This window comes from Labeo rohita, chromosome 16 (assembly GCF_022985175.1).
Source record: "Labeo rohita strain BAU-BD-2019 chromosome 16, IGBB_LRoh.1.0, whole genome shotgun sequence".
Lineage (NCBI taxonomy): Eukaryota > Metazoa > Chordata > Actinopteri > Cypriniformes > Cyprinidae > Labeo > Labeo rohita.
Genome location: NC_066884.1, coordinates 8,506,312 through 8,520,185, shown reverse-complemented (window position 1 = coordinate 8,520,185; position 13,874 = coordinate 8,506,312). Strand labels below are relative to the sequence as shown.

General features: G+C 32.7%; 1 protein-coding gene across 1 annotated transcript; it reads left to right on the top strand.

The window, feature by feature from the left end:
• The first annotated feature begins 1,587 nt into the window (after positions 1-1,587).
• ubxn11 (UBX domain protein 11) lies at positions 1,588-13,673 on the top strand. The gene is made up of 13 exons (XM_051130380.1): positions 1,588-1,852; positions 4,814-4,848; positions 5,124-5,240; positions 5,333-5,430; positions 5,553-5,607; positions 7,464-7,546; positions 7,718-8,017; positions 8,155-8,232; positions 11,187-11,337; positions 11,420-11,523; positions 11,599-11,672; positions 11,777-11,914; positions 13,084-13,673. The coding sequence occupies exons 1-13, from the start codon at positions 1,785-1,787 to the stop codon at positions 13,292-13,294; spliced, it is 1,512 nt and encodes a 503-aa protein (XP_050986337.1). The 5' UTR covers positions 1,588-1,784; the 3' UTR covers positions 13,295-13,673.
• Positions 13,674-13,874: the final 201 nt, after the last annotated feature.

Below are 13,874 nucleotides of genomic sequence, written 5' to 3'. Positions count from 1 at the left end.
GAAAGATCCAAAGATCAGTGTTTATCTGAAATAGAAAGCTTTTGTAAGCTGCGTCTGAACTTTCTATTCATCAAAGAAACCTGAAAAAGTTCTACTTAGCTGTTTTCAACGTAACAATAATAATAATAATAAATGTTTTCTGAGCAAATCAGCATATAAGAATGATTTTTGAATAAAGATCATGTAACTGGAGTAATGATGCTAAAAATTCAGCTTTGAAATCATAGGAATAAATTACATTTTAAAATGTATTCAAATAGAAAAAAGTTATTTTAAATAGTAAAAATATCTCAAAATTGTAGTTTTTGCTGTACTTTGGATCAAATAAATGCAGGCTTGGTGAGCAGAAGAGACTTATTTAAAATAAAAAAAACAAAAAACATTTAAAATATTACTGTACAAAAAACTTTTGACAAAAAAATTATGTCCCTACTGCAACAATGTTATATATCATTATATAATTTATTATTAATAATAAAAATAGCTTTTTGAACTATAATGTTTTCAGTTTTTTTTTATTGTGAAATATTTTTACTATTTAAAATAACTGCTTTCTATTTGAATATATTTTACAACGTAATTTTAATTCTGTGATCAAAGCTAAATTTTCTCCAGTCTTCAGTGTAACATGATCCTTCAGAAATCATTCTAATATGTGTTTTATGCTGTTCAAGAAACATTTATTATAATTATATATATTTAAAACAGTTGAGTACATTTTTTCAGGATTATTTGATGAATAGAAAGATCAAAAGATCAGCGTTTATCTGAAATAGAAAGCTTTTGTAAGCTTCTTCTGTACTTTCTATTCATCAAAGAAACCTGAAAAAGTTCTACTCAGCTGTTTTCAACATAACAATAATAATAATAATAAATGTTTTCTGAGCAAATCAGCATATTAGACTGATTTTTGAATAAGGATCATGTAACTGGAGTAATGATGCTAAAAATTCAGCTTTGAAATCATAAGAATAAATTAGATTTTAAAATGTATTTAAATAGAAAGCAGTTATTTTAAATAGTAAAAATATCTCAAAATTGTAGTTTCTGCCATACTTTGGATCAAATAAATGCAGGCTTGGTGAGCAAAAGAGACTTATTTAAAAAAAAAAAAAAAAAACATTTAAAATCTTACTGCACAAAAAAAAAAAAAAATGATTATATACCATTTTATAATTTTTTATTAATAATAAAAATAGCTTTTTTAACTATAATATTCATTTTGTTTTTTTTTTTTTTTATTTAATACGGAGTAATTTTGTTTTGTGCTTTTGTCATTTTTATGAGTTTAAAAATGACTTTATTTCTATGAACTAAAACGATTTTAAATAGATTTGTTTACCAATAACAACACTGCACTGCATTTGTTTTTATATTTTCCAGCGGTATGCGACTCAAACTTGATACAGGCTAGCCAATCATTCCCATATTCATCTGCTTCAAATTGAAGCAGTCTAAACTGATTGCATTGCTTTATCTGCATCGTACCCATATCCTATGACAGATCCGCAGCGCCGACTAGTGGAGTGACTCAACTCTAAATAAGTGGCGCTCTCTTGTTACCAATGACAACTATTCAAACAAATATCCCAGAACTGAAAACAAACTTAGTTAAACACAGAAATCCGATAAACTGTAGGCCTTTCGCGAACGTTTTAAAAAAGTAAACATCGTGTCCTTAGGAAGAGTTATATCCTTGTGTTTTGAATTGTGTGTTGAGGCTTTTCTGCATTCTACATGACGTGATCTTCATTAGTAGCAAATAAAGTTCTGCTGTTGGAAACATGAGCTCACCGCTGTCAACCCTGAGGAAGAACAAACGAGTTCCTCTACCAGACATTCAGAGTGATGGGTAAGTTCCAACAAAATTAAAATGTTAAAGAATTAGTTTACTTCCAGAATAAAAATTTCCAGATAATGCACTCAGCCCCCTGTAATCCAAATTCATGTCTTTCTTTCAATAAATACGTTTTTTGTGGAACACATTCCAGGATTTGTCCCCTTATAGTGGACCTAAATGGTGACCAGTGGTTTGAAAGTCCAAAGTGCAGTTTCATTGCAGCTTCAAAGGGTTCTAAACGATCCCAGCTGAGGAATAAGGGTCTTATCTAGCAAAACAGTCTGTCATATTCCAAAAAAAGTATACTTTTTAACCACAAATGCTGGTCTTGCACTAGCATGCACATTATCACGCATTGCCTAATCACCTTGTAAAGGTCATGACTGGTTAGTTCTGTGTGTTACATCTGTGTACTTCAGATCAAAAAGTTAGGGTAGGGTGGAAACACTCCATCTTATTTTCTCCTCCAGCTTCAAAATCATCCGACATCATTGTTTTACCTTTCTTTGTAAATGGCTTTGACTTTGGCACGTTTGCTTTTTAAACATTGGGACCCTATATCTGCTTACGTCAGGCGTGATATTTCCAACATTACTAAGTAATGCCTGAGGTCAAGCTAGTGCAAGATGAGCATTTGTGGTTAAAAATGATATAAATTAGTTTTTTTCTTAAAAAAAATGACTGATCGTTTCACTAGATAAGATCTTTATTCCTCGACTGGGATCGTGTAGAGCCTTTTGAAGCTGCATTGAAACTGCAACTTGGACTTTTAACCTATTGATCCCCACTGAAATCCACTATATGGAAAAAAAAAATCCTGGAATGTTTATCTCAAAAAACAATTTCTTTGCAATTGAAGAAAGACAGACATGAACATCTTGGATGACACTGGCGTTGGTAAATTATCGAGATTTTTATTCTGGATGTGAACTAATCCTTTAAATACTTAAATACTTAGAATACTAAACCATAAGCATGGTTTAGTAGCACAACAAAGATTCACATATAATGTAGTCACCCCCTTGTCATCCAAGATGTTCATGTCTTTCTTTGTGTGTTTTTTGAGGAAAACATTTCAGCATTTTTCTCCATATAATGGACTGGTATGGTGCCCCGAGTTTGAACTTCCAAAAGGCAGTTTAAATGCAGCTTCAAATGATCCCAAATGCGGTTGTAAACGATCCCAGCCGAGGAAGAAGGGTCTTATCTAGTGAAACGATCGGTTATTTTCATTAAAAACAAAAAAACAATTTAAATACTTTTTTAATCTCAAACGCTCATCTTGTCTTACCCTCCCTGAACTCTCTGTATTCTAGCTCAAGACAGTTAGGGTATGTCAAAAAACTTGATCGTATGTTTTCCCTTAACTTCAAAAATCATTTCTAAATCATCCTACATCGCTGCAGAAGTACCGACCCAGTCTTTGCAAAGTGAACATGCAAAGATGAAAACACCCTTAACAAAAATAACCGATCGTTGCACTAGATAAGACCCTACTTTCTCGAATGGAATCATTTACAACCGCACTTGGGATCGTTTGAAGCCGCATTTAAACTGCATTTTGGAAGTTCAAAATCGGGGGACCATATCAGTCCATTATATGGAGAAAAATGCTGAAATGTTTAACTCAAAAAACATAATTTCTTTACGGCTGAAGAAAGACATGAACATCTTGGATGACAAGGGGGTGCATACATTATTTGTAAATTGTTGTTCTGGAAGTGGAGTTCTCCTTTAAAGAGATAGTTCACCAAAAATGAAATTTAATTATTTAATCGTCCTTAAGTTGTTCCAAACCAGTATGAGTTTCTTTCTTCTGTTAAGCATAAATTAAGTTATTTTGGGTAACCAAGCATCTGTTGGTCCCTACTAACTTCCATAGCATGGGAAAAAAAACTATGAAGTTTTCAGCATTTTTCAAAAATTTGTGCTCAGAAGAAGTAAGTATTGAATAACTTGAGGAAGCCTGAATATATTACCTACACTCTTAAAAATAAAGGTGCTTTAAAAGGTTCTTCACAGCGATGCCATAGAACCATTTTTGGTTCCAGAAAGAACCATTAATCAAAGGTTCTTTAAAGAACCATCTCTTTCTTACCTTTTTATAATCTGAAGAACCTTCTTTGGCCACAAAGAACCTTTTGTACAACAGATGTTAATGGAACCATTTAGACAAAAAAGGTTCTTCTGTGGCATCGTGAAGCACCTTATTTATTACACCATATTTTTAAGAGTGTAAAATTACAAGTGTTAAAATTACAAAAAGTAATCTACCCAGCACTGTGATCCACTAGAAACATGTGTAATCTGTTTTTAGAGACATTACATTCTTATTTAGTTCTTGCATTGCTGTGCTCGGTATATTTTTGTTCTGCGACCTTTGGCCAGTGGGTGTGTCACCCTCAGCCAATAATGACACATTGTGTAGGTGAGGCCGGGACTTTATTGTCTTCCATTGCCCGTCATCCGTAACTCAACAGATTACTAGCCATTGTAATTCAGTTTTATGACGACACGTAATTATTGTTTACTAATGAGATAGATAAAAAAAAGATAGCTAAACTTGTTTGCAAGTTACAATCAGTCATCTAACTATTGTCTACTAACTGTTTAATCATATAAAGATTTAAATGCTATGCATCATAAAGAATTAAAAATTGTAAAATACCTCAACATCATCATTCATCTTCATGCTGGCAGTCTCTTGAGTCGGTTGGGCTGTGTGTGCGCTGCAAACTGATGTCACGTCAGGCAGGGCGGTGTGCTTTTGGTGGTGTTCCTCCCATGAGGAGGGGACAAGTGTGAATGTTGTGTTTACAAAAGTGACTGAAAAATTCTGCACAGTGTACCTTTAAATGTCAATGCAATTATTGATTTTTTTTTTAAGTTATAGAACTTGAAGGTACTGTATTACGAGAATGACCTAGACAGTCTTTGAAATAATCAGATGTTGTATGTGTTTTTGTGATCTAGGGAAAGAAAGCCTTACAAAGAAAGGTCAGACACTGGTAAGACTTACATACATTTTACAGTTTTCCCATCTGTCCTAACAAGCGAATATAATGTCAGGATAAATGTCAAGAGTTAGAACAGCTTGAGCTGCTTTTCTAATGCCATGCATTACTGATTAGATAAATGGCAGGTTTCCATTCACACCAGTGCTGGAATATAAAATCATATGGGAAATGAAATTATAATATAGAAAGTGCATTGATAACTCATTATGTCAGTAGAAGAAATGCATTATATAAATGACTCTAAAGTATCAATTTTGATGTTTCAGACTATGAAGCTAAATTATTCAGAGATATTTTTCCACAAAACCAGTCAGTGCCACACATCACGGACGGTCTTTCCGCTGTAAGATCAAAGGTGGTGCAAAAGAAGAAGGCAAAAGAAGGTACCGCGATTGAATCAATCGATTAAACGATAGGTGTTTTAACAAAACTTTAAATATGGTCTTTCTTAAAATCTTTTCTAAATGCGTCACAGCTCCACCAAGTGATTTTGAACTGATGTCAAGTATGATGCAGAAGATCGTTCAGCTTGAGAGAAAGGTGAAAACTCAGGCTGTGGATATCGAGCAAAAGGTAAAAGGTTCTTTTATGTTTAAAAGAAATCTGCTTTGCTGTATAGATGTCTCCGGGGGCATATATAATTTTTTCAGGTGTCGTGTCATAATGTCTTAATTTCCTTACATTTCCTGCTCAAGGCAAGAAGAATAGCAGTTCTGGAAGAGAAACTGAATATTCTGCAAAAGGCAAAAGGTAATTATTATTTGCTAAACAAACTTGCAGAAAGATTGAGTCAGCATGATAGAAACTACAACAAGATTAGTAAGAACCCATAAGGAGAGCACATTGTTTTTATTAGACTTAAATGCCTTTTTAAATTCGCCAGTGCTCGTTGTAATGAGAAAAAGATAATCTTTCAACTTTTTATGTGTTAATTTTAATAATAATATAATATAATAATTTGTAATGCATTTTAATAATATAATTATAAGCGTATATTGTTGCATTTTAAGTATTTAAGCATTTATCTGTTAACTGATTTTAATAATAAAATAATATATTTTTTGAATATTAATATAATTTCAAGTATTTATCTATACATTTCTATATTATATTTATAGTTGTAATGTATGGTGATTTAATATAATTTTAAGCATTTATTTGTACTGATTTTAATAAATAATAAAATATATATTTTTGAATATTAATAAATTAAGTATTTATTGCTGTAATATATATGCTTATAATAATATAATATAAAATTACATTAAGTATTTAAGCATTTATCTGTACTGATTTTAATAAATAATATATTTTGAATATTAATATAATTTCAAACTTTTTGTTGCTGTAATATATGCTTATGAGATAATATATAATTGCATTTAAGTACTTAAGCATTTATCTGTACTGATTTCAATGAATGATATCTTGATATCAAGTTTTTATTGCTGCAATATGTTTATAATTTTAAGCATTCATCTATGCATTTATATAATCTCATAAATGATATAATGCAACTTTTAAGTATTGATAGTTCTAATGTATGTTCATTTTAATAATATAATTTTAAGGATTTATTGTTGCATTTTTAGTATTTAAGCATTTATCTATGCTGATTTTAATAAATAATAAAATATATATTTCTGAATATTAATATAATTTTAAGTATGTATTGCTGTAATATACGTTTATAATATAATAGCATTTATGCATTTAAGCATTTATATGTACTGATTTCAATAAATAATAAAACATTAATATTTCAAGTTTTTATTGCTTTAATATATGCTTACAATTAGTATTCATCTATGCATTTATATAATATAATAATTATTTATAGTTGTAATGTATGTTCATTTTAATAATATAATTTTAAGCATTTATTGTTGCATTTTTAGTATTTAAGCATTTATCTGTACTGATTTAAATAAATAATAAAATACATTTTTGAATATTAATATAATTATTTATTGCTGTAATATATGCCTATGATATAATTTCAAGTATTTATCTATGCATTTCTATAATATAATACAAATTTTAAGTATTTATAGTTGTAATGTATGACGATTTTAATAATATAATTTTAAGCATTTATTGTTGCATTTTAAGTATTTTAGCATTTATCTCTACTGATTTTAATAAAATAATATATTTTTTTGAATATTAATATAATTTCTAGTATTTGTTGCTGTAATATATGCTTATAATATAATTTTAACTACTTTGCATATATATTAAATGTTGTAATGTATGCTGATTTTAATAAATAATAAAATTAAATATTTAATATAAATATAATTTTAAGTATTTATTGTTGCAACTTAAAAAAAAAAAAAAAAAAAAAAAAGGCCATGCATGGGCTGTATAATTCTCACCAATATAATAGTAATAAGAATCTAATGAGACTTATAAAGTAAAATGACAAAAATAAACCCTAGAGTAAAACATCTAGACATTATTACAGATGTGAATGGATAATTTAGGGGCTAAGTATGACCCAGACAGGCAGGCTTACACTAAAGTACTAGTTTTGCTAATACTTTAAGCAGTGAAGCAGTCATATAAAACGTTGTTTAAACAAATATGTTTGTCTTTACCTTTAGAGAAATCGACAGATAATGAGAACCAACATGAAGAACTGGTTAAACTGTGCCTCAAGTTTCAAAACCAAGTGTGGGAAATGGAGGTGAGCAGCTTTGTGTGATTATTGAGAGCTGTATAATGACATTTCTTTGAACCGGTTACGCATGCAGATATTTGTCATGGTATGCAGACAACAAAATAGAGGTCATTCCTGTATAATTACACCAAAATAGTTATTGGAACTCAACAGAATGCCATTTCCCCACCCACACAGAAGTTTCTTAATGATTATGGAATGATCTGGGTCGGAAGCTACGAAGAACACGATGAGCAGGCCAACAGCCAACTTCCTGGAGCAACTAATGCACGCAGGAGTTTTGAAATGAACTTTGACCTAGTCCTGCAGAACATCCAGGAACTGAACATCACAGCAGGGGAAGGGGAGTCCCATGTGATCGCTATTCCTGGTGGAGCCAAACTTACCCAGAAGTCTTCAATACCTCTTTGGCTCTACAAAAACGGCATTGTCATGTTCAGCGGTCCATTCCGCTCCTATCAAGACCCAAGCACACAGGTACAGTTGTTTCCCTGCTTTAGACTTATATCACTTAGTTTGACTATTTAAATACCATAGATTTTTCACAGCCAGTTTCCGTTTACTTTAGCTCAATCAATAAATCTAATATTCCTGGTAAAATCTTCTTGTTGCAGGAATGCATGCATGACTTGATGGATGGTTTTTTTCCTTCTGAGCTTCAGGAAAGGTTTCCTAACGGTGTGCCCTTCCAGGTGTGGACTGTGAATGAATGCAGTTTTTATCATTAATATCATTCCTACAATTACTATTGCTCATAATTTGGGGTATGGATTGACCAAACACCTAACCCTGCACTACTGTTTAATAGTTTGGGTTGATAATATTTTTAAACGTTTTTCTAAGTCTCTTATGCTCATCAGAGATTGCATTTATTCAACCTAAAAATACAGTAAAAACAGTAATATTGATGCAATATTACAGCCATTTAAAAAATGGTTTTCTATTTTAATACATTATAACATGCATTTTGTGGAAACTGCAATACATTTTTTCAAGACTTTTTGATGAATAGAAGTTTAAAAAAGCAGCATTTATTTGAAATAGAAAACTTTTGTACATTATAAATCTCTTTACTGCCTCTGTGGAGTTAATAAAGGCCTTCTGAAGTTGTTATAAGAAAAATATCATATTTAAAATTTTGTAAGTTCATAGCTGTAATCTCTAGCTTCCGGTAACTGTCGTACATGCATACACGAAAGAGTGGCATTCCAGTGGATGACACAGGACATACAGGTGCATCTCAAAAAATTATTAAAAGAGTATCGTGAAAAAGTTCATTTTTTGTTCTTTATCTTATTTCAAAAACTGAAACTTTCATATATTCTAGATTCATTACATGTAAAGTAAAACATTTCTAAAGTTTTTTTGTTTTAATTTTGATGATTAGAGCTTACAGCTCATGAAAGTCAAAAATCCAGTATCTCAAAATATTAGAATATTTACATTTGAGATTCATTAAATGACCAACCCTACAGTATAAATACCGGGTATCTCTTGTTCTTTGAAACCACAATAATGAGGAAGACTGCTGACATGGCAATGGTCCAGAAGACAATCATTGACACCCTCCACAAAGAGGGTAAGTCACACAAGGTCATTACTGAAAGGGGTGGCTGTTTACAGAGTGCTGTATCAAAGCATATTAAATGCAAAGTTGACTGGAAGGAAGAAATTGGGTAGGAAAAGATGCACAGGCAACAGGGATGACCACAAGCTTGAGAAAACTGTCAAGCAAAGTCGATTCAAACACTTGGGAGAGCTTCACAAGGAGTGGACTGAAGCCGAAGTCAGCACATCAAGAGTCACCACGCTCAGACGTCTTCAGTAAAAGGGCTACCAAGCCACTTCTGAAACAGAAACAACGTCAGAAGCATCTTACCAGGGCTAAGGAGAAAATGAACTGGACTGTTGCTCAGTGGTCTAAAGTCCTCTTTTCAGATAAAAGTAAATTTTGCATTTCATGTTGAAATCATGATCCCAGAGTCTGGAGGAAGACTGGAGAGGCACAGAATCCAAGCTGCTTGAAGTCCAGTGTGAAGTCTCTGAAGTCAGTGATGATTTGAGGTGCCGTGATGTCTGCTGGTGTTGGTCTACTGTGTTTTATCAAGTGCAAAGTCAATGCAGCCAGCTACCGGGAGATTTTGGAGCATTTTATGCTTCCATCTGCTGACAAGCTTTATGGAGATGCTGATTTCCTTTTCCAGCAGGACTTTAGCACCTGCCCACAGTGCAAAAACCACTTCCAAGTGGTTTGCTGACCATGATATTACTGTGCTTTATTGGCCAGCCAACATGCCTGACCTGAACCACATAAAGAATCTATGGGATATTTTCAAGAGAAAGATGAGAAACAGTCGATCCAACAATAGACAGACGATCTTAAGGCTCAATAGTGCCTCAGCAGTGCCACAGGCTGATCACTTCCATGTCACACTTTACTGATGCTGTAATTTGTGCTAGGAGCAAGGAATTTGCTGCCAACCAAGTATTGAGTGCATAAATGAGCATACTTTAAAGAACTTGAACCTTTCTGTTTTGCAAATCCATTTTTTGATTGATCTTAGGAAATATTCTAATATTTTGAGATACTGGATTTTTAACTTTCATGAGCTGTAAGCTCTAACCATTAAAAAAAAAAAAAAAAAAAAACTTTAGAAATGTTTTACTTTACATGTAATGAATCTAGAATATATAAAAGTTTCAGTTTTTGAAATAAGTTACAAACAAAAAATGAACTTTTTCACAATATTCAAATTTTTTGAGATGCACCTGTAGGCATAGCGTAAGCTCCGGTGAGAAGTTACGAATGCAGAAGAGCAGATGAGACAGCAAAACAAAACACCAGTCACAAATTAGAAGTACGAAATGAGAATTTGTAAAGAAAAATGTTGGAGGACTTCAAAATACACCAAGATTTCTTTATAGAAAATAAAACTTGGTTCTCACAAGACTAGCAGATTCTCATCGGAGCTTACGAAACGCCTATGTCATCTGCTGGAATGGCACTCTCTGTGAACATGTGTACGACAGTTAGCGAAAACTAGAAATTACAGTTTTAAATATGGATATTTTTCCTCACACAAACCCATCAGTTCACTTCAGAAAGCCTTTATTAACCCTCCAGAGCTGTGTGGAGCACTTTTTATGATGAATGGATGCACTTTATTAGACTTCAAAATGTCAACATCCATTCACCACCATTATAAAGCTTAGAAGAGCCAAGACATATTTTAATACAACTCAGATTGCACTTGTCTGAAAGAAGAAAGTCATATACACCTAGAAAGGCTTGAGGGTGAGTAAATCATGGGGCAGTTTTCATTTTTGGCTGAACTATCCCTTTAATGCCTCCTTGGTGAATAAAATATTAATTTAATTCAAAAATTCTAAATAAATAAATAATTGTACTGACTCCAAACTTCTGAACAGTAGTGCAAGTGTTCAGCTTTTACCATGTCGTTTGGACTTGCATCATACCTCAAATCTGTGTTAAAATACTTTTTTTTTTTTTTTTTTTTTTTTTTTTTTTTTTTTTTCCATGTGGCGTATGAAAATCCCATAAACTTAAAATTAAAGACAGGACACTATAAATAGTTCTAGTAACCATTCTTTAACTTTTGTATGTGTTCTTGAACCACACAAACAGGTTCATGACAAACGGGACGAGGAGTTCATAGTTAGGAAACCAGGGACTGAGTTTCCTGGAAGAGGACAATCTATAGACGGAGCAGGAGGGCATTCATTCCACAAATCTGAGCAGACCAGCTCCACAGCACCAAAACAGAGTCAGATACCAGGTTTGAACATGATTTTGGTATCATTTAACAACTAATTACATATCAAATAAATTTTTAAATTATCATTGTGTGTGGCATTTAGGCAAAAAGCTCTCCATAGAACAGTTCCTGCGGAAGCTCCCAGAGACTGTGGTGAAGGAAGGCAAAGTGATAAGTATACGTGACTCAATCAAGGCCCATCTACTGGTCAGTACAGTCATGTTTCAGTCCGTCCAGGTTTAGCTCACATTTCCCACTGAACTAAATTTTGGTTTTGTTAAGGGCTTTCCCGACGGTGTCAAAAGTCACTCGGCGACCACTGTGGAAACATCCGCCCTGCAGGCCTTGAGAGAACGGTATCAAAATCCCAAAATCATGACCAAACAGAATAGCATAAAAGTTGACTGAAGAGTTCCTGACTTGAATAATGAACTTTTTCCACCCATGTGATGTGATTCAGTGAGACAGACTCTACACAATCAGCAGAAGACATCACCACACTACGACTGAAGTCTGAGAATGCCATGGAGACGTTTATCATTAAAATGTACTTCAATGAGACTATCGGAGATCTCCGTCACTATCTGGACCTGAAAAGGTTTGAGATACAACTACCAGCTTTTAAAATTGATACTACAGTTCTGTTTCAAAATGTAAAGAGCTGCCTCTGTAGAGACCATTTAAAGATATCAGAGACACTCCAACTTATTTATGCTGCCTTCTAAAATGCTTCTTTTTGACTAAAATTTAAGACATTTTTTTTTAATTTTGCAGGTTTTAAATGTACCTGTAATTAATATTTGGACAGGACAATATTTGGCCGAGATCTGACGGTGCAAAAAAGTCAAAATATTGAGAAAATCGCATTTAAAGTTGTCCAGATGAAGTTCTTAGCAATGCATATTACTAATCAAAAATTAAGTTGAGATACATTTATGGTAGAAAATGTACAAAATATCTTCTTGGAACATGATCTTTACTTAATATCCTAATGATTTTTAGCATTAAAAAAAAAATCAATAATTTTAACCCATAACATGTATTGTTGGCTATTGCTACAAATATACCCATGCTTCTTATGCCTGGTTTTGAGGTCCACAGTCACATATTTAAAGAAATTTAGCATTAAATCACTTGCTTACCAATGGATCCTCTGCAGTGAATGGGTGCCGTCAGAATGAGAGTCCAAACAGCTGATAAAAACATCACAATAATCCACGACTCCAGTCCATCAATTAATTTCTTGTGATGTGAAAAGCTGCATCAGCTCCACCAACGTATTCATTTAAAACTGTTTTTGCTTGTAAATGGAGCTTGATCTGTACACATTTCTCTCCCAATTCAGAAGAGACATCATTTTCACTGGAGAAAGCAATATTATGGATAGAGGACTCTCTCATTTATTATAAACTCAGCTTTTCACTTCACAATACATTCATCGCTTGACTGGAGTCATGTAGATTACTTTTGAGTTATTGCAATGTTTTTATCAGCTGTTTAAAACAGCTGATAAAAACATTGGATCCATTGGTGAGCAGGTGATGTAATGCTAAATTTCTCCAAATTTGTTCTGATGAAGAATTTTGAATTGTCTGAGGGTGAATAAATTTTCAGCAAATTTTCGTTTTTGGGTGAAATATTTCTTTAACACTACTTTGCCCAAAATGTATGTATTCTGTCTATATTTCTAAGCTGAATTCTTGCGGAAGTTGTCGTCCTTTTCCAGTAAGATTACAGGCAATAATTTGAGCCAATCTCTTTTGACAGAGGAACGGGTGCTGCACCATATGACATCATTAGTGCATTTCCACAACGATGCTACAGTGATGACGCACAGACGCTACTGTCATGTGGTTTGACTCCAAACGCAGCGCTGCTCCTGCGTCCACAAGCTTCATCTCACAGACAATGTGGAGACACATACAGAACGACCTTAAACAAGTTAAACCACCATCATCTCATGTCACATATCGAGTGAGCATCATTAAATCACTTTCAAGGTGATGCTACAACATTGCTGACTCCAAATGTCTCACATACATACGTTTTGGAAATGGATACACTACCAGTCAAAAGTTTTTGAACAGTAAGATTTTTTTTAAGTCTCTTCTGCTCACCAAGCCTGCATTTATTTGTTCTAAAGTGCACCAAAAACAGTAACATTTTTAAATATTTTTATACTGTATATTGTACTATTTAAAACAATTTTCATTAAAACAGTTTTAAAATGTAATTTATTCCTGTGATTTCAAAGCTGAATTTTTAGCATCATCACTCCAGTCATGTGATCCTTCAGAAAGTATTCTAATATTCTGATTTGCTGCTTAAAAACATTTATTATTATTATTATTATTATTATTATTATTATTATTATTATTATTATTATTATTATTATTATTATTATTATTATTATTATGTTGAAAATGCTAGTAGAATTAGAATAGTAGAATTTCAGGAAATGCTAGTAGATTTTTTTCAGGTTCTTTGGTGAATAGAAAGTTCAGAAGAACAGCATTTATCTGAAACAGAAATCTTCTGTAACATTATAAATGTCCTAA